Source organism: Boleophthalmus pectinirostris, unplaced genomic scaffold, assembly GCF_026225935.1.
Source record: "Boleophthalmus pectinirostris isolate CB_2022bp ecotype Guang Dong unplaced genomic scaffold, ASM2622593v1 HiC_scaffold_2, whole genome shotgun sequence".
Taxonomy (NCBI): Eukaryota; Metazoa; Chordata; class Actinopteri; order Gobiiformes; family Gobiidae; genus Boleophthalmus; species Boleophthalmus pectinirostris.
Genome location: NW_026571152.1, coordinates 43,044,920 through 43,069,793, shown reverse-complemented (window position 1 = coordinate 43,069,793; position 24,874 = coordinate 43,044,920). Strand labels below are relative to the sequence as shown.

The 24,874-nt window shown below is 42.5% G+C and overlaps 1 protein-coding gene across 1 annotated transcript in view; it reads left to right on the top strand.

The window, feature by feature from the left end:
- The window catches only part of LOC110170290 (ras association domain-containing protein 8), a 61,535-nt gene that overhangs the window by 27,991 nt on the left and 8,670 nt on the right, over nt 1–24,874 (top strand). Inside the window, exons 4-7 of the mRNA XM_055155229.1 lie at nt 1,463–1,629; nt 7,545–8,344; nt 12,921–13,118; nt 16,561–16,705. Coding sequence (XP_055011204.1) covers nt 1,527–1,629; nt 7,545–8,344; nt 12,921–13,118; nt 16,561–16,705 — 1,246 coding nt within the window. The 5' untranslated portion in view covers nt 1,463–1,526. The remainder of the gene's footprint in view (nt 1–1,462; nt 1,630–7,544; nt 8,345–12,920; nt 13,119–16,560; nt 16,706–24,874) is intronic.

The following is a 24,874-nucleotide window of genomic DNA, read 5'->3' as shown; positions in this document are numbered from 1 at the left end:
ACAGCACCTTTATTTAGTTGTAATCACATTTAAAACATCTTTATTTAGTTGAAATTGCGTTTAAAGTGCCTTTATTTAATTGAAATCATATTTAAAGCACCTTTATTTAGCTAAAATTATCCATAAAGCACCTCTGTTTATTTGAAATCATGTTTAAAGCACCTTTATTTAGTTGAAACTATGTTTAAAGAATCTTTATTTAGTTGTAATCATGTTTAAAGAACCTCTTTTTAGTTGAGATTGCATTTAAAGCATCTTTACTTAGTCGTAATCATGTTTAAAGTGCCGTTATTCAATTGAAATCACATTTAAAGCACCATTTTATTTAATTGAATTCACGTTTACAGCACTTAGTTGAACTTGTGTTTAAAGCACTTTTATTTCATTGAATTTGTGTTTAATGCGCCTTTATTTAGTTGTAATCGTATTTAAAACACTTTTAATTGAATTCACGTTTACAGCACCTTTATTTAGTTGTCATCATGTTTAAAGCATCTTTATTTCATTAAATTTGTGTTTAAAGTGCCTTTATTTAGTTGTAATCACATTTAAAGCATCTTTATTTAGCCTTTAATTGAAATCATACTTAAAGAACCTTTATTTAGTTAAAATCATGTTTAAAGCTCCTTTATTTAGTTGTAATCATGTTTAAAGTGCCGTTATTCAATTGAAATCACATTTAAAGCATCATTTTATTTAATTGAATTCATGTTTACAACACTTGTATTTAGTTGTAATCATGTTTAAAGCATCTTTATTTCATTAAATTTGTGTTTAAAGCTCCTTTATTTAGTTGTAATCACATTTAAAACATCTTTATTTTGTTGTAATCATGTTTAAAGTGCCTTTATTTAGTTGAACCTATGTTTAAAGAATCTTTATTTAGTTGAAATTATGTTTAAAGCGCCTTTATTTAGTTGAAATCGTATTTAAAGTATTTCTGTTAAGTTAAAATCACATTTAAAGTGTCATAAAATCATGTTTCTTTTGTAAACTTGTACCAGACCTTTGGACAGAATTCTCTTCTTGTGATGTCATCTGCGTGGGACTAAAATAGAACCCTCCCCCACTTCCTGTAATTTACAAAATACTTTTCTATTTTTTTTTTTCTTCACAAACTGCTTCTTGATTTGTGTAAAACTATAATTTATTTTTACGTCAAGCCTTATCCCACCAAAAAAAAAGGAAAAAAAGGTGCATTTTATATGTAAGTTTTTGCTTGTTTTTATGGAGACGTCGTTGCTCTGCCTGAAATGTTCCGCAGTGTGACTTTAAACAGCTCGACTTTACATTTACTCAGTTACAGTTGGTTTTATTGACATCCTGAGAGTGCGCGGGGTCGCCTCTCCGCAGCTCTGACCTGTAACTCGCCCGTGGAAACCTCCTCCGTGCGTTTTGTGTCCTGAAGCGCGTCCTGACTCACACTTCCTGTTTCTTTTCTCCGGTTTCCTGCGGGTGGAAGCTGCCGAGGCCACAGCCGAGCGTCCCATGTGGGGCCGGTCAGGGCGGAGAGGCTCTGACCCGCCATGGAGCTCAAGGTGTGGGTGGATGGAGTCCAGAGGGTCGTGTGCGGGGTCACCGACGCCACCACCTGTCAGGAAGTGGTCATCGCGCTCGCCCAGGCCATAGGTGAGTCTCAGGAAAAGGGACCAGGTTTATTTAAAGGGGAAGTGTTACGCTGTTTTTTGTTCTAAGGTTACGTTCAAACTGCAGGGCTTAATGCTCAAATTGGATTTTTTTTTTTGTGAATTCTGAGTTGAAATCGTGTTTAAAGCACCTGTATTTAGCTGAAATTGTGTTTAAAGAACTTTTAATTAGTTGAAATCGCGTTTAATTTAGTTGAAATTTATTTGTGTTTAATTTAGTTGAAATTTGTTTGTTTTAAATCTTTAGTTGAAATCGTTTAATTTAGTTGAAATTGTGTTTAAAGCTCTTTTATTTAGTTAAAATGAAGTTTAAAGCTCTTAATTTAGTTGAAATCATGTTTAATTTAGTTGAAATCATATTTAAAGCTCTTTTATGTAGTTGAAATCGTGTTTAATTTAGTTGAAATCGTGTTTAAAGCTCTTTTATTTAGTTGAAATCATGTTTAATTTAGTGGAAATCGTGTTTAAAGCAGGGGGAGCTGAGGTCGTTCACATTTCCAGCTAAATGTGACTTGTGCCTGATTTCCAGTGTGAACATTAAACGCCCCAAAAGTGCAGCATCGAGCACCTGGAGATTTTAAAGCTGCTGTCGAACCGGAGTCAGAACATCAACAGATGATTTGTTTTAAGGAGGAGATTGAGAAGGAGAAGGACCAGGTTTTTGGATGTGGAGTTTTGTGGAGCGATTGATCTGTGCTTCACTGCTTCACACACAGTTTTCATCTGACGAGAAGAACGTTTGTGAACATTTGTGACACGTGTAGGTGGGATGAATGTGACCTGTCCGTTCAGACTCAAGTCACATGTCAAAAGATCAGACATGTATCGGTTTTAGGAGCACATGTCCAAGGCTGCGTTCAGTCTGCACCTGAAGTGACCCAAATCAGATTTTTTTTGGCCCCTATGTTCCTGTATCTGATCTTTTAATGTCAGTCTGAACCACACAGATCCGATTTTTTTTTCAAACGTGACCCAGGACACTTGGATCTGTGCTCCTGAAACCGATACATATCTGATCTTTTGACATGCGACTTCAATGTGCACAAACGTTCTTCTCGTCATACAAACATTGTGTCTGAACTCCAGTGTTGGGAGTAACTCGTTATAAAAGTAACAAATTATCAGGCATTACAGGGAAAAAAATGTTGATATTTTACTCGAAGTGGTGGGTTTTTCGTTTTTCTTCATACAAATTCGCTAAAATCACCACAATATCTGCAGCGGTGAAATGCCTTCGTTATGATTCTGCGTGTCGGGACGGGCCCGGAGTTGCCCCACGTAGAGCGACGGATAACGATAACCGCGAACGAAAGGACCGGTGCAGAACTCCACACTCCATGGGAAGAATCACAGCTGACGCCTGATCGAGGTTTGCGGACACCCTGCTCCACGGGCTCGGGGTTCTCTCAGGGGCGGTCCTAGAGTCCAAGTCCTAGTCCAAGATTAGTCCCGGTTTGGTCCCGGTTCAGTCCGACATCTCAGTTTAAAGGTTGTATAGAGGATTTTCCAAGGAACGAGAAATCCAGCGACTGTTTGTCCTTTTTCAAATGTTGCGCATGTGTGAAACCACCTCCCCTCCCCTACAGCTCCTACGTAGAAACACCTCCTCCCTCCTCCTCTTTACGCCACAAACAGGTTTGTTTACAGCCGCTGCACATGACTTGTAAACAACTAACTACAGTGTTGGTTAGACAAGACGGAGAAGTGAGGAGCAGGGGGAAGAGCGGATCGGGCAGCGGGGAGAGGAGCAGGAAAGGGGTGCAGAGAAGGTTGCGCGGAGATTCAGTGCGAATGAACTAGCTACAACACGCAACAGCAAGTGGACTCTTTCTTTGCCTTGAAAATTACGTTTTCAGACATAGGATATCGCTTTCGTGTCCTGAAAAACGTTTGTCTAACTCTTGGAAATAAAGTACGTTTTCATAATAAGCAGAAGCAGAAGTTTCCTGTCCAGGAGTAATTTGTGGACCAGTGGTTCAGTCTTTAGACCCTTGCGTCTGCTTCAGTCGCGCCATCGCTGGAATGAATCTCCAAGAATCACCTTAGTTTGGCTTCGCTGCTTTTCCCCTTGTCTTCTTCTTTCAGCGACCTCAAAAACGGACTTTCTTTTGCGGCGAACTGCTCCTGGATTCTTGTCGCCATTGCAACAAACTTTGTGCGAACTGCGAGGAAGATATAGGTCAAAAAAAGCCGCTAAGAACTGTTGCGTTGGTGGAGTAAACAGCGTCTGTGCGGTTTGCGTCTGTGGACTGTGTGACAGTCGTACGTAAACCACGTACCGGCGGCGCAGGCAAGTCAGTTACACTAGAAACGTAGGGAGTTTGATTGACAGCCTGTCAGCTCACAGATAACGAGGCAGTGTCGTTATCTATTGGCAAATGTTTAGCCCCACCACGTCCAGAGTTGATGAATTTTTATTCTCTTTTTTTTGGTCATCATAATTACAAGGCGACTGCATCTATATAATCTATCACTGACAATTTGAAACAAAAAAAAATCCTCCATACAACCTTTAAGTCACGTAAACGGGTCGTTATCAGTTTTTTCCATTATTCATTCATTCATTTAAACACAAAATCGAAAACTGAAAAAACGAATGATTCGAATCGTTATCCATTTTTTTCATTTTGGTTTTGGAGACAAATAATGAAGAAAATAGTTGGGTTTTTTTCTTATTTTTGGTTTTATTTTGAAAAACGAATGAACGAACGACACACAGAGACGCTCGCTGCGGTTGACGTCGTCGTGTCTCCAGTGTCACATGTGGGACACTTTTGGACCGTTTAATGTTCACACTGGAGTCACACACAAGTCACATTTAACTGGAAATGTGAACGACCTCGAAAAAACATCGAATTTTACAAAAAAGTCACCCTGCAGTCTGAACGAAGCCCAAGTGTCCTGGGTCACATTTGAAAAAAATCTGATTCATTAAAAGATCAGATACAGGAGCAAAAAATCAGATCTGGGTCACTTCAGGCTGCAGACTGAACGTAGAGTAAGTTTGAAGAAGGTGTAAGAGTGTTTTTTGTTTGAGCGTTAACAGTTCGAGTGTAAATCTAGAACATGACGTGGTGCTTCAGATCGAACGGGCCCCAGTATAAGACTCTGTTATGGCTTTATAAAAGGACGGGGGGAGAGGAAGAGGAGGAGGAGGAGGAAGAGGAGGGAAAGAGTGACTCATCCCTCCGTCCTGCCAAACTCCACACTGAGACCCTCCTGTGCCTCTTCTGTTTGGAGCAGACGTGATGAAGGCTGCAGAGATCTGATACGACTCTGACTCAGCTCCACAGGATCTTAAACGCTTTAATCATATGTTTCCACAGAAGGTTTGTCACGGGGCAACGCTGAAATTATACACCAGCGACCTGCCGAAAAACACGTTTGTGGGACAGACTCACAACATCAGAGTTTGTTTAATGTTCCTGTTCGAGCTGGAGTCCTTCAGTCGACTGATCCATCTGCAGATCTTTACTCGACCAACAGTTTCTTTAGTCTCCAGCCCAAGTCGTCATGTCGTCCATTCTGAAACTACTGGAGTTAAGAAAGATCGTCTCAGGAGCTCCACCTCTGATCCAAAGGGCACTTGTGTCCTTGGGCAAGACACTTACTGCCCCTCGCCCCCAATGTTTGCACTGGAAAGAAACAATATCTTGCTAAATTAAAAAGACTTAAATTAAGATGATTTGACTTTATTTGAGTCGATTCAAATTGACAAGTGAAATGATCCACCAATGGAACAAGTGTTTTTCTTAATTCAAGCAAAATTGGATTTTGTTTCTTATTTTAAGTGCAAAAAGTTGTTGTTTTTCTTTTTTTTTTAGTGTAGTAAGATGTATTTTCATATTTTAAGTCTTGTTCTACTGGCAGATCATTTGACTTCAAGTGAAATTTACTCAAATCTTGACAAAACTTTATTAATTCAAGTTAACTTGGCTAGATTCTGGGGGGTGGTGTCGTGTGGATAAAGGATGGAGAAAAAGTCATGTTTGGACAGAGGATTTTATGGTCTGATTCCAGATCCTTCTAGATTCTAACAGAGACAGAGTCTGGCTGCTCAGGCGACTGACGCTGGAGTTCAGACACACAAATGTTTATTATTTACATCAGTTCAGATATAAACTCAGCACAGAGACACTTAGTCAGTCTGGCGTCACCTAGTGTCTCTGCTCAGTTTCATTTCTCTCCAGTGACTAGATCAGAATCAGAAAACACTGGACGATTTGCAAAAACCCCGGACGACCCAACTCTGCTAGGGACAGGGGGAAGGAACAAAATAACCAAGATTTAAAAATGGTAAAACTAAAGTTGTGATTTATTTAAAAGAATTGTTAAGGTGAAGCTAACAAAAGATGATATTTTCAATAATTAACAAAAAGAGGCTCTAAACAGAGTAGCAAAATGGATGTAACTAAAGTAGACTAAAACAAACAAAGTATACAAAATGAAAACACAAAAACAAAACCAGTCTCTAAGTCACAAAGACTCTAGTGTCTCAACCAAAATACACCGAGAGACACAACAAAGGTGTCAGGCAAGTCCACGGACACAACAGCTGCCCTGAGTGGAAGGGGCAGGTCCTCCAGGTGCAGGCCCAGGATTGGCCAGATGTTACCTCCAGGTGCCATCTTAAATTAAATCCTCCAATCACAGCCATCTGTAGTTGGAGGCTTGCATGCACACAGAGACTTTAAACATACATGGCTATAGGAGGAGCTCGAGGCCCGTGGCTGTAACATGCGAGTTTGGGCACCAGCCAATCAGAGAAGAGACAGACATTCTGTGTCGGCAACGATTCCTGAGATCGAGGATTTAAAGCCGGAACAAAGAGAATGTTTGGTGAATTTTATCTCGGGGAAAGACGTCCCCGTCTACTGTCGAGTGAACGAATACTAATGCTGCAGGTCACACGGTTTCCACCAAGTGAAACCAAGCTCATGAGTCCGGCTCAGAGACTCTGTGATCATGTGCAGTTTAGTCCAGTCCACACACCACAGTATTACCAAATAAAACTCTGTGTATTAACCGTGTTCTTGTTCATGTTCTTGTCCGTTCTTGTCCGTGTTCTTGTCCGTGTTCTTGTCCCTGTTCTTGTCCGTGTTCTTGTTCATGTTCTTGTTCATGTTCGTGTTCTTGTCCGTGTTCTTGTCCGTGTTCTTGTCCGTGTTCTTGTCCGTGTTCTTGTCCGTGTTCTTGTCCCTGTTCTTGTCCGTGTTCTTGTTCATGTTCTTGTTCATGTTCGTGTTCTTGTCCGTGTTCTTGTCCGTGTTCTTGTCCGTGTTCTTGTCCGTGTTCTTGTTCATGTTCTTGTCCGTGTTTTTGTCCGTGTTCTTGTTCATGTTCTTGTTCGGTTCTTGTTCATGTTCTTGTCCATGTTCTTGTTCATGTTCTTGTTCGTGTTCTTGTCTCTGTTCTTGTCCGTGTTCTTGTTCATGTTCTTGTTCATATTCTTGTTCGTGTTCTTGTCCGTGTTCTTGTTCATGTTCTTGTTCATGTTCTTGTTCGTGTTCTTGTCTCTGTTCTTGTCCGTGTTCTTGTTCATGATCTTGTTCATGTTCTTGTCTCTGTTCTTGTTCATGTTCTTGTTCGTGTTCTTGTTCTTGTTCATGTTCTTGTCCGTGTTCTTGTCCGTGTTCTTGTTCGTGTTCTTGTCCGTGTTCTTGTTCATGTTTTGTCCGTGTTCTTGTTCATGTTCTTGTTCATGTTCTTGTCCGTGTTCTTGTCCGTGTTCTTGTTCATATTCTTGTCTGTGTTCTTGTTCATGTTCTTGTTCATGTTCTTGTTCGTGTTCTTGTCCGTGTTCTTGTTCATGTTCTTGTTCATGTTCTTGTTCATGTTCTTGTTCATGTTCTTGTCCGTGTTCTTGTTCATGTTCTTGTCCGTGTTGTCGTCCCTCAGGTCGTACGGGCAGATACACTCTGGTGGAGAAATGGCGAGACACCGAGCGTCACCTGGCTCCTCACGAGAGTCCCGTGGCGTCCCTGAACACCTGGGGCCAGTACGCGGGCGACGTGCAGCTGATCCTCCACCGCACCGGCCCGTCCCTCACCGAGCGCCCGCCGTCTGAGGGCCCCCCGCTGAGAGGCCCCGAGCGAGGCCTGCACCGCCAGAGCCTCCCGCCCCTCGCCAAGCTCCGCCACCCCAACGCCGACCACTCCCTGCGCCGCCGAGAGCCGCGCCGCAAGTCCCTGACCTTCACCGGAGCGCCCAGGAGTCTGAGGGACATCCTGAGCGGCGTTCCCTTGAGCGAGGGCGACGCCAAACGGAGATACCTGAACGGAAACGGGGGAAGTCACCATCACCACACTGTCCCGGCGATGGGCACGGCGTCTCCGAGCCTGTGGGCCTGTCGCATGGAGGACCTGGTCAGGCTAGTTGGTCTTCAGCGAGAGACTCTGAACGTTCTCGAGAGGAAACTGGAGGCGTACGAGTCGGAGCTGCACGTCTGGGATGAAGGCCGGAGAGCAGCGAGGGGCTCCGGGGACCTGTGCAACGGCGTGGGTCTGATGGAGGAGATCCTGCGACTGGAGAAACATCTGAGGAAGAACGAGGTGGAGATGGAGGAGGAGGAGTTCTGGGCGACGGAGCTGCAGATCGAGCTGGAGAGCGAGCGGCAGCTGGAGGAGCGTCTGCAGGAGCTGCGCATGCGTCTGCAGGGGTGTGAGCAGGAGATCGAGGAGAAGCTCGCCATGGTCCAGGTGAGAACAGAACAAAGGAGATGGATTTGTTCTACAGAAGTCACACTTTTCTCTGGTCTGATGGAGTTTCCTCGTCACACACAAGGACCTGGAGGGGGTCAGCCGTATCATCAGGAGACCTTCTAGTCAGAAAATCCATGTTCAGGTCGTGTTTTCAGTAGATCTTGTAGGGCAGGAGAGTCAAACTCATTTTGTTCCGGGCGTCGTGTCCAACCGACTTTGATCCCAAAGTGTCCGGATCAGAAAACTCATGTCATATAAACCCCAAAAATAACAATAAGTTCAAATATTTGTGCAGAGAAACACAAATCTATTACAGAAATCTTTTTTAATTGATGAACTCTTTCTTTGACAAAATATTATAATATTATGAACAACCTGAAACTTTAAGAAAAATGTACAATTTCAACACAAAGTTTTAACATGAACTTGTCTGTAAACAGGAATAAGTCCATTTTTGTTGTAAAATCCTGCACTCGGCTCCACTTTTCTCATGTTGGACATTTTTCTGATGAGGGTGTCACGGTCAACAGTCAAAACGATCGTCCTTTAAGAGCGTTTGGAAAGAGACAAGTCTTCATTTGTGCTGCTCTGGTGGGAGGGGCCACGTACAGAGACGCTGGAGACGCTGCTGTGATAAACACCACAGAAAATTAACACGATTTTAATAGAAAATATAATTCAAATATTTTTGTAGAAAATCACCCAAGGGCCACATTAAAGGTCTTGGAGGGCCGGATCTGGCCCCCGGGCCGTATGTTTGACACCTGTGTTGTAGGGTATTTTCCAAATTTTCACCTCAAAGTTCATAAAGACATAAATTTTTATATGAACTTCCAATTTTGCGAACAAATTGAAAATAAGAGGCCTTGATATTTTTAGCTCAGCTCAAAGTTTATTTCTACGTATTTAGACGTGTCATAAAAATGTTCCTGCTCTGGGGAACCCGACAGGTCGTATTGAAAACTGTAAGGATACAAGCTCAAGCTGAGTTTATGCCATCACCCACTGTCCAGCGTCCATCCGTCTGTCTGTCTGTCTGTCCTGTCTGTCTGTCTGTCTGTCCGTTAACCATGACTGGACAAATCTCTTTCCAGTTCTTGGATTATGTCACAGTGACTTTGTGGATCTTTACAGGGCAAAGTTCACTTTTCCAGTGTATTTCAATATGGGAACTAGATTTGCTTATAATATAAATGATTTTTACAACAAGATCCTTTTCACTCTGCCAAGTTCTTATCTGTACCATGTAGGGCTGGTATCATTAAGAAGTTGCCGATACGATACATATCTCGATACAGTGAACTTTCAATTTGAGACGATATATTTCAAATCGATTCAATACAGTTTAATAAAAAAATACTTCTTGTGCAACTAACTTCCACTTCTTGCACAAAGTTAATATGAAACACACCCATTTCAATCCTCAAAACAGGGAAAATGTGAAATGTGTCATGTGTTTTCTTCCACTAAACAAGCAACAAAACTGTAGCTCTGCACCAAAACAACTGAGTAAAATACACCAAAAATACTCCTGACGATATATCGATACAGCAGCCCACAATATCGATACTGTATCATCACATTAAGCGATACGATATATCAATATTTTGATATTTTTGCGCACCCCTAGTACCATGACCTTTGTCCCATAGCAGCCATTTGACCTTGATCCATTTTCCAAGGTCACAGCAGCCGTTTCTATTTTCACATGGTCAAACTTCAAAAGCCAAAGACAAATCCAACCCAAATGTCTGGTGCTGTTATTTTTATACACATTTTATTCGAGCTCTACAACCTTCATTTCAATTTTATTTTAAATCTTTTTCTTTTAATAAACATTGGTGGGTTTGTAAACCAACAAATTAAGTCATGTTGGTCTTAGCTGATGCTGTTATACATGATTATGTGTTTTCCTGTTAATATCTCTAACAATGTTGATGTTGCAGCCATTTTTAATTGGTAAACATCCAAAAGTTTACTCATTCTTCCTGATATCCAGGGATTATTCCCTGTTGCTTTCATCAAATAAACATTCAGTTGTTCAAGAGAAATGTTGCTGACAAACCAATAGAAGAGGAATGATTTTCTGCTGATGAGGCTGTAACCACCTGGAGTTGTGTTTTGTTTCATTCACACATGTTTAACTCACAAACCTGCATGTTTAGGTTCTTCTCTCAAACAGAAAACACACTGTTTCACCTTGTGATGTCATGTAGCAAAACAGGAAGAGCTCCATTGTGTTTTTAAACTCCTAGGACCTGAACTCTTGTGGTTTTATTGATTTCTCTTTGTTATTTCGGCTGATCGGGACCTGATGAGTGCAAAAACAAATCATATTTTTATAATATTTTTATTAGGGCAGGACATGTCCACGCACTTCGATCTCAAAAAAATTTGAAAAAAAACCAAAAACAAATAGTCCCTTACGATCATGTACCAACCCTGTGAAGTTTTACTGATTTTCAATCATTACTTTTCAAGTTACAGCTCATTCAGTGAGGGGAGGATGTGTCAAATTGCGTCATTTTCAATTCAATCCACTTTATTTCTACAGCACATTTCACAAACAAACTGTTTCCAAAGTGCTGCACAAAAACATAAAAATAACAACAATAATAAGATGATAAAATAAACTACTAAAATAATACTAGTCTTAAAATAATAAAACCAGTAAAATAAAATTAAAACTAAATCATAGAATAGAAATAAATAAACCAATAAATAAATTAAATCAGTAAAACCAATAAAACACATAAAAATAAATAAAAGACACAGAGGACCACACAACTCAGCTCAGTTTTTTCTCGTCCGTTTTCACAGGTCGATGTCTCCGTAAGTATCACACATAAAGGGCTGAAGTTTTGTCGGTTTGTGCTCCTCGACTCTGTGTTCAAATAACATCTGTCGAAGGTTTGGTCTCTCAACTCACAGTCATTTTATATGAACTTAAAAATGACAACAACAAAAAACTTTCATTTCCGTGGCGTACCATTTTTAGCCCCTTTTTAAACTTGCTTGTAGGACTGTTAAAAAAATTCACCAAATGTTGAAAATTTGAAATAGTTTATGTGTGAGGATCCTGTTAAAAACAAGGAAATGCAATGTGGGTAGTGATAAATAAATTTGGAATAAATTTTCTTTGAAAGAGCAGAAAAAGACCTTTAATTTGAAACCAAACATGTATTTTATGAGGCTCCTTCAATTTTTTATTGTATTTTGAACATTCACATTCACACAACAGTCATTTTATGTTTTAATCATTTTGATGAAACACAGTAAAGTCACAACTGAATAATGATTTGCAAAAACTATTTATGAAAAGTCTGAACAACCCAAAATGTGTTGGACGTGGAGGAGGATAAACTCTACTCAGCTTCACTTGAATCATTCAGATCATTTCAGTCTTTCTCAAGAAAAACTCCCACACTCTGTCACTCCTCGTTTTCTTTTGTTCATGTGACGTTTTGGTTCCTCAGAAGGAATTTGTCCGAGCGACCGACGTATCAATAAAAGAAAAAACCAGGAGTGAGACTGAGGCTGTTTTCCAGAAAAACTCCTGCACACGAAGAGCTTCTTCTCCAACAAACCTGAAAAACAAACATCATTTCAGCTCCGGAAATGTCAATCTGAACTGAACTCAAATAAAACGATCTGTTCACTTGAAAACGACCACTACATGACATCACAAGGTGGAACAGAGTGAGATTTGGAGATGAAACAGACTCATAATAAAGAGTGACTCAAACATGTGAATGAAACAAACAAAACTCCAGAATCCGTGTGTCGTTCGTTCATTTGTTTTTCAATATAAAATCAAAAATAAGAAAACTAAAAATACAACAGTTTTCTTCATTATTTGTCTCCAAAACCAAAATGAAAAAAACAGATAAAGATTCGTTTTTCAGTTTTCGATTTTGTGTTTAAATGAAAAATGGAAAAAACAGATAACGACCGTTTCCCGTTTACGTGACTTCAGTGACTGTGATGTCGGACTTTTGCGCTGCATACGGACTGAACCAGGACCGATCCAACACCGGGACCAGACCAGGACTGAGACCGAGACCGAGACCGGGACCGAGACCAGGACCAGAGTGGGACCAGACCGGAGGCTCAGAGCCCACTGCAGGGCCGGAGCTCGAAGCTGAGACTCAGACCCCGCGGAGGCTCGGAATCCACTCTGGTTCCGCTCTGGTCCCACTCTGGTCCCACTCTGGTCCCGCTCTGGACCCGGACCTGGATCAGTCCTGGTTCAGTCCGACATCGCAGTCATGGAAGTCACATAAACGGGAAACGGCCGTTATCTGTTTTTTCCATTTTTCATTTAAACACAAAATTGAAAACTGAAAAATCGAATCATTATCTGTTTTTTCATTTTGGTTTTGGAGACAAATAATGAAGAAAACAGTTTTTTTATTTTCTTATTCTTGGTTTTATATTGAAAAACAAATGAACGAATTGTTTTTCCAGGTGTGTTTTTAGGAGGAACCAACATTAGAACACGACTTCACGCTCAGAAAAAGTCGGAGCTTTAAATGCGAGTGTCTGAGTTGTTGTTGTTCTTCTTCTCCTCCAGGGGGTGGAGTTGGGTCTGGAGGAGCAGCGGGTGCAGCGCGAGAGGCAGGAGACCCAGTGGGTGACGGCGGCCGAGGCTCGAGCTCACGTCCTCCGACTGAAGACGGAGCTCAAAGCCCAGGAGAGGCAGAGCGTGCAGCTGGAGGGCAGCGGGAGAGCTCTGGAACGCTCCATCGGACAGAGCGGCAAAAAACTACAGGTACGAGGCTCCGCCCACACACAGAGTCACAGGTACGAGACTCCGCCCACACACAGAGCCGCAGATACGAGGCTCCACCCACACACAGAGCCCCACACACACACAAAGCTCCGCCCACACACACAGCCGCAGGTACGAGACTCCGCCCACACACAGAGCCCCACACACACACAAAGCTCCGCCCACACACACACAGCCGCAGGTACGAGACTCCGCCCACACACAGAGCCACAGGTACGAGACTCCGCCCACACACAGAGCTCCACCCACACACACACAAAGCTCCACCCACACACACACACAGCCGCAGGTACGAGACTCCGCCCACACACAGAGCAGCAGGTACGAGACTCCGCCCACACACAGAGTCACAGGTACGAGACTCCGCCCACACACAGAGCCAATTTTTCAGTTTGAGTCCGGCCTGCGTCCCACAGAGCAGTGATTGAATCTGACTCGAGCTCGATCATCAGTGTTGTGAAGGTGATTTTTAAAATGTAATCCCCTACAGATTACAGATTACATACACCAAAATGTAGTTTGTAACATAATCCATTAAATTACTTAAAGTGAGTAATGTAATCTGATTACTTTGGATTACTTGATTTGCTGTAGAGAAAGCAAAGACGAGGAAATCTTCACATAAGAAGTTTTGTCTGATAAAAGAAAATAAAAAGTCCAGATTTTACTGAACCAAATTAAAAATATTATTGATAGAAGAAGAAACACGTCCACACAGCAGGATTTAGTCCTGGTTTAAACCTGGTTTTAGACTTGTTTTAGACCTGGATTAGATCTAGTTTAGACCTGGTTTTAGTCCTGGTTTAGTCCTGGTTTAGCTCTAGTTTAGAATCTACTTTAGATCTGGTTTAGTTTCTGGCCATGAGTGGAATTTCTGAGAAAAAAAAGAAAAAAAAAGGGGGGGATTTAGCTCAAAATGTGAAAACAGGGAAAATCCCTCTGTGTAATCCATTTATTTCAACAAAGTAACTGTAATCCAGTTACCACTCACTGAAACAGTAACTGTAACTGAATACAGTTACTCATCATTTGTACTCTGATTACTTAACTCCGGTACATGTAATCTGTTACTCCCAACACTGCCGATCATTATTAAGATATTTGTGTCTGAACCCAACACAATTAAAATCCCACTTTTTTCACAGGCCTAATGACCCACAGAGACACAAAATACAAACTCAGGATAAAGCGAAAATAATGATTAGACTTTATTCTGAACCTTTCATAAAGTCGTGAATTAAAGTGCAGCGTCTCATCCACATTATCCATGGAATTTGTCCTCTGCAAATAATGACCCCAGTCCACAAAACGGTGCTGTGAGTCAATTTTTTTGCGTTGTTTAAAAGTAAAAAGGTGAGAGTAGTTCCTCACATGTGTCTGTTTACGTGCACACAGCGCGCGACTCGAGCTGAAGCTGCAGATTCTCCACAGTGACTCGACTTCCCCACCACTTTATCTCCAATCTTTTATGCTTTAAAAATCCTGGATCTGTTTTAACTTCTTAGGTTCTTTTTAAAGACAATGCAGTAAAGTGTGTTTACCTTGTTGACATGTTTCGGCTGCTGCTGCTGCATCTTCAGAACTGTCACCGGTGTTGGTGGTGACGTGTCGTATATCAGTTGTTGTTACTTCCTGTAGGTGTGGTCAGCCTGATGGACCTGCAGGTGGCTCAGACTGACCACGCCTCCCGTCGCCCGGTGTCTCTGGAGGAGGTGTCCCAGGTGTGTGAAAGGAGGAACGCGCTGTCATCCTTTAATCCTGTCCGTTCCTCGTTTCCTGATTTCACCGTCGTCCTTGATCCAGCGTTTGAACTTGTTGTTTTAAAAAGAACCCAAAAAGTTAAAGTATATAAAAAGACAAAATGAACATCTTTGGCTTAATCCTGGATCTGATGTTTTGCTCCACATTTCACAAATAATAATCACACAGTTTGGACTTGGATCTAGTGCAGAGTTTGATCTTTGAACATTTAAGAGCCTCAGAGCCACTGGAGCCACTGGAGACAGGAAACAGCTGACGCGCTCATGTGTCCGAGTCCGAACCGAGCCCCAACAGAGGTTCTCATCGGACTTCGGTCGGGTTTTCATGCTCTAACCCACACACAGGCCCACAGGTGCGAGGCTCCGCCCACACACAGGCCCACAGGTGCGAGGCTCCGCCCACACACAGGCCCACAGGTGCGAGGCTCCACCCACACACAGGCCCACAGGTGCGAGGCTCCACCCACACACAGAACAGGAATCATGGCAAAGTGTTGTGTGAGGCTCCAATACCGAGTCCGTTGTTTCAGAGTTTTGTTAGAGCCGTGTTTCTCTGCAGTCCAAACTAGGGATGGGCATGATTAGTCGATTAATCGATAATTGATCATTAAGAATTTCATCGATTACGTTCATTTTAATCGACAAACTGAATGTATGTGTGTGTGTCGTGACCAAACAGGTGTGTACATGTGTCTCTGCATCAGAAGGAGCGAGACACAAACAGTGGGTCAGTCTGTAACGAACCGAAGCACAAATGTGGATTTAACCAGGATTTGTAGAAGAAATTCCACACTTTCCGTTGCGTTGGGACAAGTGTGAGTCCATGTGCACAGTGGATAAAGCAGCACATATGTTTCTGTGTCCAGTGGGAAAAAGTTTTTCCAGGTGAGAGTCGCTCAATGTGGATGACGAGGCCCCGCCCCCCTCCCCCCGTACGCTGTCCTGGTTTTGACAAACACAAATCTGGTCACACTGACCTGTATTCACCTGAGTCATGTCTTTTAATCCAACACAAGTTGAACCACATCAGCGACACAAGAGCTGGAGTTTTATCTTCACTTAGTTTATGTAAATTAGTGATGTGGTTTTAAGTTTTGTTTCTGTGAGATTTGAACAAAACTGAATTAAACACATTATAATGTCAAACAGCTGATGTGGATCTAGAGTCGTTATGTTTATATGTCGTAAAGTTGAATTTATTTATGCAGATTAGTGCAGATAGTAATAATAATGATGATCATTTTAATATAAAAAGCATTAATGATTAATCGATAATCGATCGTTAATTCTCCCGACGATCGATTAAGAAAATTTTATCAAATGTCCGTCCCCAATCCAAACATTAGCTGTATTTAGAGTGAATCTAATCCTCATTTCTATCTATTTCTAGAATCACACTTTTATTTTTTGCTTCAGTTCATTTTGAAATGTTCTATATTAAAGTTCCACTGCGTAACTTTTTAGCCGAAAGATAAACTAAAATTCAAACATGTATTTTCATTATGATATTTTATTTTTATTGCACTTAAATCCTTGAAAAACTTGCATCCTTCAGTAAACGTGCGTCTCCACAGACCTGACTCAGTTGTTGTCGCGACACTTGTATAAAATGTAAAACAGGAAGTGTCCGTGTCCTGACCAGTTTCCTTCTGCGTTCGTAGGAAATGCAGCAGGAGCTGGAGCAGCTGACGAAGGAGCTGAGACAAGTGAACCTGCAGCAGTTCATCAGACAAACGGGCACCAAAGTGACGGTGCTGCCGGCCGAGCCCACGGAGGAGGACAGCGCCCCCAGCAGCCGAGGAATAGGTAATGTGACCAAAACCTCCTCGTCAAAGCCCGAAATTTACTTTGAGCGTCTGGAAAAGTGCTGCATAAGACTAGAGTTATTATTATTATTATTAATGTGACAGCGTGTCTCATTAATAATAACAGTGACAGAGTTCGACTGGTGCAGGATTATCCCAAGTTTACACACAAACTGAGTCTTAATCTTTCAAATAATCACGTCTAAACCAGTGAGTGTGTTTACATGCACATCAATAACCCGGTTATGATCGGGTTTTTTGAGTTTCCCAGTTTCTTGATGGTGCATGTAAACGCAGTAACCCGGTTATGGCAGTGTCCCGGTTATTAGAAACCAAGTTACTGTAGCTGGTTTATTCCGATAGTAACTGTGATACTTGTGGCATGTAAACGCAGTATCCCGGTTACTGCAACATAAAGTTGAGTCACATGTGTCCAAAAGACACTTTCCAGCCTTTCACCACAACAGTAGTGACATAAATAAATTGACCAACATAAATAAAGTGACCAAACGAGTGAAATGACTGTAAAATAAAGAGCTGCGCTAAACCTGCACTCGTACGACCTGCACTCGTACGACCTGCACTCGTGTGACACTGAAAAGCTAAAACATGAACTATCTCCTATCCTCTATATGCACGAAACACACTCACCATCATTAGCGCCTCTTCTGTCACAGAAATAACACACATAATCCACAAAGTCGAGTCATTTAGTCCAAAAGAAACTGATCACATCAGCGACACAAGGAGCGAGTTGTTTTTATCGCCGCTAACAGTTTATGCTAATTAGCCAAACGGTCTTAAGTTTCGTTTCTGTAAAACGTAAACAAATGTGATCAGAGCTGAATGATCTGATCAAACGGGCTGATGTGTCTATAGTGTTTTATGGTTTATATGTTGTAAAGTTGAGTTTATTTATGCAGAAGATTTGAATGAAGAATCTGCACAGTGGATTGTGGGAGATCTCGTAGCTCCTTAGCTTCTTATGCTAAAGGAGCTCACGGTTTGTATTTTTCCTGGTTTATGAAATTGATTTAAGTTCATTTTTGCGCCTGCGCATTTGTAAGATTATGTCAAGAAACCGGGACACTCCATTTGATCATGTACATGTGGATATGAGTGTCCCGGTTTCTCAGTGAACATGTAAACACAGTAACACGAACACTGACAGAACCGAGATATGGAGAATAACCGAGTTATTGATGTGCATGTAAACACACTCAGTGAAATACAAGACAAAACAGAATGACCCCAACATGAATAAACCCAAATAAAACTGTGAGTTACATAATTATAAGGGGAAACCATCATGTCAAAGTTAACAGTCAATTTTGTATAATCCGCCCACTCGAGGAACCGTTAAATCGTCACAGATGTACAACGTCACGAGCAGATGATGTTAAAGTGCCCATTTTACACTGTTTTCTCTGTTCTAATGTCGTTGCAATGCCACTTCTGTGTCTTCTGTTCAGACCGTCATCATAGAAACGTAGACTCGTATAAGAAATGTCCCAGGTGTTCCTATTTTTGACCAATTTGAGCTAAACCAGGTCTAAACTAAGGGAGTTTTCACACCACTAGTTTGATTATTTGCTCCGCACCAGGCAGTAAAATAATTATGCAGCAGATTCACTCCAGTGTGGAGCTTTCACACCAGTAAACGAACCAAAATTGGTCCGATTGACGAGCCTCTGTTTCCCGGGAAAACAGCGATACCTCCAATTATTAATACTGATAAGACCACGGGCCGTCTTCATCTCAACTTATCACCATGAACTCATAAAACAGCAGCATGTAGAACTTTGAACGCAACTTAACGTCCTCCGAGTGCGTTGGTCAGATGGTCCAGAGGCTCCGTCCTCCATGTCCTGGTTCCAGACGTGCAGTGGACTGAGTCTGAGCAGGTACGTTCCATCGTCTGTGCGCTGGTTCCGTGTCGGTGTGGGCAGCTCTGGTCCTCCGCCCTTAAAGGTTGTATGGAGGATTTTTTTTGTTTGTTTCAAATTGTCTATGAAAGTTCAAAATAAAATTATAGAGATGCAGCAGCCTTGTAATTATGATGACCAAAAAAAAAAAAAGAATGAAAATCCATCAACTGTGGATGTGATGGGGGCAGATAAACATCAGCCAATAGAAAACAACGCTACCTCTTTTTCTATTGGCTGTTGGGTTGTCAATCAAACTCCCTACGTTTGTATCATCACTGAGTTGTCGACGCGCTGGGATTATGTGGTCTACGTTTACCTCATGCACTGATGCTGTTTACTCAACCAACACAGCGGTTCTTAGCGTCTTTTTCGAACTGTAGCTTCTTCTCACACAAAGTTTGTTGAGACAAAAACTCACGACCAGTTCGCCAGAAAAGAAAGTCTGTTTTTGACGTAGCTGAAAGAAGAAGAGACGGGGAAGAGGAGCGAAGTGCGACAATTGAAAATGGACAAACAGTCGCTGCATTTCTCTTTCCTTGGAAAAATCTTCTATACAACCTTTAAGAACCGTGGTTGGTTCTGAGGTGGTGCAGCATCTGGACAGAAGTGTGAGTCCAGTTTGGTTGGTCATACGTTGCTCCGAGCGTCCGTCCTTCGTGCATTTGGTTCTTCTCGGGGAAAGTTCTTCTCAGGCCGAAGCTCCGCACATCCCACTCCACATGATCTGAACCCGGCCTGATGCTCCCGCTGCTTCAGGACTCAGGATCTGATCTAGTCCCACTGTATTTCTCACACGAGGCCAAAAGCAGGACATTTTTAAAGTTGAATCAATTGAATGGGCGATGGCCATAAAATTATTTGGTTAATTAAAGCCTAAAATAACAAATGCTGGTTGGTCCACGGGGAACACCGGGTCGTCTGTGTGTGTGCAGGTCCTGAACAGACGAACACTCCCATCAGTCTGACTCTGGAGCCACATGTTCACACGTTGGTTTTGCTCTGATCTTCATGTGTTAAATTCTCTGTATTGACGATTGTTGGCAAAATATTTCGAAAATGAATCGCGACTGCGTCTGGAAAACAATCTGTTACTGCGCTGGAGTCGTACAGCGCGACATTTCAGGCAGAGGAGACGCGTGTCAACTCCCATGATGCATTTGGAAGAGTCGGTTTGGACCTGCTGTCTGTGGTTTGGACCCGAGTTCTCGTTCACACCAGAGGAACCGACCCAGAGTTTGGCATTTGGTGCAGATTCAAGTGAGACGACCTCTTTTCTGACGTCTCGGTCCGAGTGATTTAGTCCAGGTCCAAGTCCGACTGAAACTTTCACACCAACGAAAACGAACTGAACTAAGAGCTTTTGGTTCGAATGGACCAAGTTGCAACAAATACTGTCTGTGTGAAAGAGACTAAACCAGGACTAAACCAGGACTAAACCAGGACTACACCAGGACTACACCAGGACTAACCAGGACTACACCAGGACTACACCAGGACTAAACCAGGACTAAACCAGGACTAACCACGACTAAACCAGGACTAAACCAGGACTAACCAGGACTAACCAGGACTACCAACCAGGACTAAACCAGGACTACACCAGGACTAAACCAGGACTACACCAGGACTACACCACGACTAAACCAGGACTAAACCAGGACTAAACCAGGACTAAACCAGGACTACACCAGGACTAAACCAGGACTACACCAGGACTAAACCAGGACTACACCAGGACTAAACCAGGACTAAACCAGGACTACACCAGGACTAACCAGGACTAAACCAGGACTACACCAGGACTCAACCAGGACTAAACCAGGACTACACCAGGACTACACCAGGACTCAACCAGGACTACACCAGGACTAAACCAGGACTAAACCAGGACTAAACCAGGACTAAACCAGGACTAAACCAGGACTAAACCAGGACTACACCAGGACTAAACCAGGACTACACCACGACTAAACCAGGACTAAACCAGGACTACACCAGGACTAAACCAGGACTACACCACGACTAAACCAGGACTACACCAGGACTAACCAGGACTACACCAGGAAAACCAGGACTAAAACCAACACCAGGACTAAACCAGGACTACACCAGGACTCAACCAGGACTAAACCAGGACTACACCAGGACTACACCAGGACTCAACCAGGACTAACACGACTAAACCAGGACTAAACCAGGACTAAACCAGGACTAAACCAGGACTAAACCAGGACTAAACCAGGACTAAACCAGGACTACCAGGACTAAACCAGGACTAACCAGGACTACACCAGGACTAAACCAGGACTACACCAGGACTCAACCAGGACTACACCAGGACTAAACCAGGACTAAACCAGGACTAAACCAGGACTACACCAGGACTAAACCAGGACTAACCAGGACTAACCAGGACTACACCAGGACTAAACCAGGACTAAACCAGGACTAAACCAGGACTAAACCAGGACTAAACCAGGACTACACCAGGACTAAACCAGGACTACACCAGGACTACACCAGGACTAAACCAGGACTAAACCAGGACTACACCAGGACTAAACCAGGACTAACACCAGGACTAAACCAGGACTAAACCAGGACTAAACCAGGACTAAACCAGGACTACACCAGGACTAAACCAGGACTAAACCAGGACTAAACCAGGACTAAACCAGGACTAAACCAGGACTACACCAGGACTAAACCAGGACTAAAACCAGGACTAAACCAGGACTAAAACCAGGACTAAAACCAGGACTACACCAGGACTAAACCAGGACTAAACCAGGTCTAAACCAGGACTAAACCAGGACTAAACCAGGACTACACCAGGACTAAACCAGGACTACACCAGGACTACACCAGGACTCAACCAGGACTAAACCAGGACTACACCAGGACTAAACCAGGACTACACCAGGACTCAACCAGGTCTAAACCAAGACTACACCAGGACTACACCAGGACTACACCAGGACTACACCAGGACTACACCAGGACTAAACCAGGACTACACCAGGACTACATCAGGACTAAATCAAGACTAAACTAGGACTAAACTAGGACTAAACCAGGTCTAAACCAAGACTAAACCAGGACTAAACAGGTCTAAAGTCTAAACCAAGACTAAACCAGGACTAAACCAGGTCTAAACCAGGACTAAACCAGGACTAAACCAGGACTAAACCAAGACTAAACCAAGACTAAACCAGGACTAAACCAGGACTAAACCAGGTCTAAAACCAGGACTAAACCAGGTCTAAACCAGGTCTAAACCAGGACTAAACCAGGTCTAAACCAGGTCTAAACCAGGTCTAAACCAGGTCTAAACCAGGACTAAACCAGGTCTAAACCAGGTCTAAACCAGGTCTAAACCAGGACTAAACCACTAAACCAGGTCTAAACCAGGACTAAACCAGGACTAAACCAGGTCTAAACCAGGTCTAAACCAGGACTAAACCAGGACTAAACCAGGACTATCACAGTTCTGGACTAGTCTGATTCTGCCAACAGTAAAGAGGAGCATAAATTGTCTAATTATCTAATAATTATTTTCTAATAATTGTTTGTTTTGCCAAAATACACAAATCCGTGTTTGTGTTTTTTTGTTTTTTTTTGTTCATTCACAGAGACAGAAGCTCCTCAGATTCTGACACGAGAACGAACAATCTCACACACTCTTTAACATTTTATTTACAACAAACGTCACAACCCGAGTGAGTCTCAGTTTAGAATTTAAAACTAGGACCTTTAACGTGTCTTAACGTCTTTTTTCTTCTGTATTTCTCGTCTGACGTGTGGAACGAGCCGTGTTCACGTCACTTGGCAACGGCCGGAGCTGAAGTGACGGTGGAAGCGCTCGGGTCCGTTTAGCTCGGGTCCGTTTAGCTCGGGTCCGTTTAACTCGTGTCGGATAATCGGTGCACAAAGCTTTTTATATTTCCACTCAGATTGTGACAGAGACGAGGGCCGTGACTCATCCGCTGGTTTGTTTGTGAGCGTCGCTTCTGGAACGAAGGGGAAAGGCAGACGAACAGTGAGTGTGACGGAGACAAATGGAAAAACGAGTGAAAGTGTGATTGTTGTTTTGGTTTTGGAGACGCGGATCATTTCAATATCGAACACATTATCGTTTTGTCATTTTCTGTTATTGGCGGTTTTCAGATTCTGTGATATTTGTCATAAATCCAAACAGTTACAGCCTCATCATCAGAAGATCCACTAGTCAGAAAATCATTCCTCTTCTATTGGTTTGTCAGCAACATTTCTCTTGAACAATTGAATGTTTATTTGATGAAAGCAACAGGGAATAATCCCTGGATCAGGGAAGAATGAGTAAACTTTTGGATGTTTACCAATTAAAAATGGCTGCAACATCAACATTTTTAGAGATATTGACAGGAAAACACATAATCATGTATAACAGCATCAGCTAAGGCCAACATGACTTAATTTGTTGGTTTACAAACCCACCAATGCTTATTAAAAGAAAAAGATTTAAAATAAAATTAAAATGAAGGTTGTAGAGCTCGAATTACTGAACATTTTGCAATTATTCACCCTGTTCCACTTAAGACGACATTTCCACCCAAATCATTAATTTCCTCAAACATTTTTGCTGTATTTTAAGGGTTTAATATATTTATTACTTTTAATATTTACTTTTAAAAATATTTAAAACTTGAAATACAGTTTCATTTGTAACAATTTGTAACACGACCTGAACATGGATTTTCTGACTAGAGGCTCTTCTGACTAGAGGCTCTTCTGATGATGAGACTGAACCTGTATTTTTTTTAATAAATCTATCTCCATTTTATCTAATAAATGTTAATTTAAGATTAAAATAAGCCAAACAAACAGTTCTGCTCTTAAACACACTGGGCCCGTGTTTGGACCCTCAGCCTCTTCTCCTCTTGAACAAAACTTCCACTGAAACTTTGCACAAAACTGAAGAAAATGGGAAGGATTTTTGTTGTCAGGCTAGACCAGACCGAGACCAGACCGAGACCAAGACCAGACCAGAAGACCAGACCAGACCAGACCAGACCAGACCAGACCGAGACCAGAGACCAGACCAGAAGACCAGACCAAGACCAGACCGAGACCAGACCAAGACCAGACCGAGACCAGACCGAGTCCAAGCACCTTCAAGACCAAGACCAAGACCAAGACCCCAGACCAGACCAGACCAGACCGAGACCAGAGACCAAGACCAAGAAGACCAGACCAGAGACCAGACCAGACCAGACCAGACCGAGACCAGACCAGACCAGACCAGAGAGACCAGACCGAGACCAGACCGAGACCAGACCGAGACCAGACCAAGACCAGACCAAGACCAGACCAAGACCAGACCAAGACCAGTTTGAAGAACTAAAACACTAATGAGCATCAGGTCTGACGAGCTCCTGTTCACTGACGTTTATGTCAGTGACTTTTACATGTTCAGTGTGAAATGACGGGAAACAAAGTCTAAATGTCACTACAACATTTTTAGAGACAGTTTTTCTACAGAGACGCAACTGAACACATCAAAATGTTGAAAAGACATTTCTCCCCGTTTACCCTGAGACATTTTCACTGTGACATAAATCCAGCCGAGTCGGAACGACTGCGGAAAAAGTTTGTATCATGTTTGTGTCGCGGCGTAAAGACAAACTGACGACAGAAAAACCGTTAGCAGCTGAAGTGTGTTTTCAGAATTAAATAAAAGCAATTTAATGTGTTTTTCATGTACATTTTAATAGGGAATTATGATTTCCATGTAAACTTGAAGGAGAATATTTTAATTCAGAACTATTTAATTCAGAACAATTGATTTGGAATAAAAAAACCTCATGTAAACATGTTTGGTGAAGACGAAAACTCAACACAAATCTGTATTTTAACAGGATTTACTCTGTTTTTCACTGTCGAGAGTTTGAACTTTTAATCTCGTGACACTCGTCCTTCCTCTCTGTCCCACTGTCCCACTGTCCCTCTGTCCCACTGTCCATCTGTCCCTCTGTCCCTCTCCTCTGTGTCCCACTGTCCCACTGTCCTCTGTCCCACTGTCCCACTGTCCCTCTGTCCCTCTGTCCCACTGTCCCTCTGTCCTCATCCTCTGTCCCACTGTCCCCTCTGTCCCACTGTCCTCTGTCCCTCTGTCCCTCTCTCCTCTGTCCCACTGTCCCGCTGTCCCCATGTCCCACTGTCCCACTGTCCCTCTGTCCCCCCATCCTGTCCCTCTGTCCCTC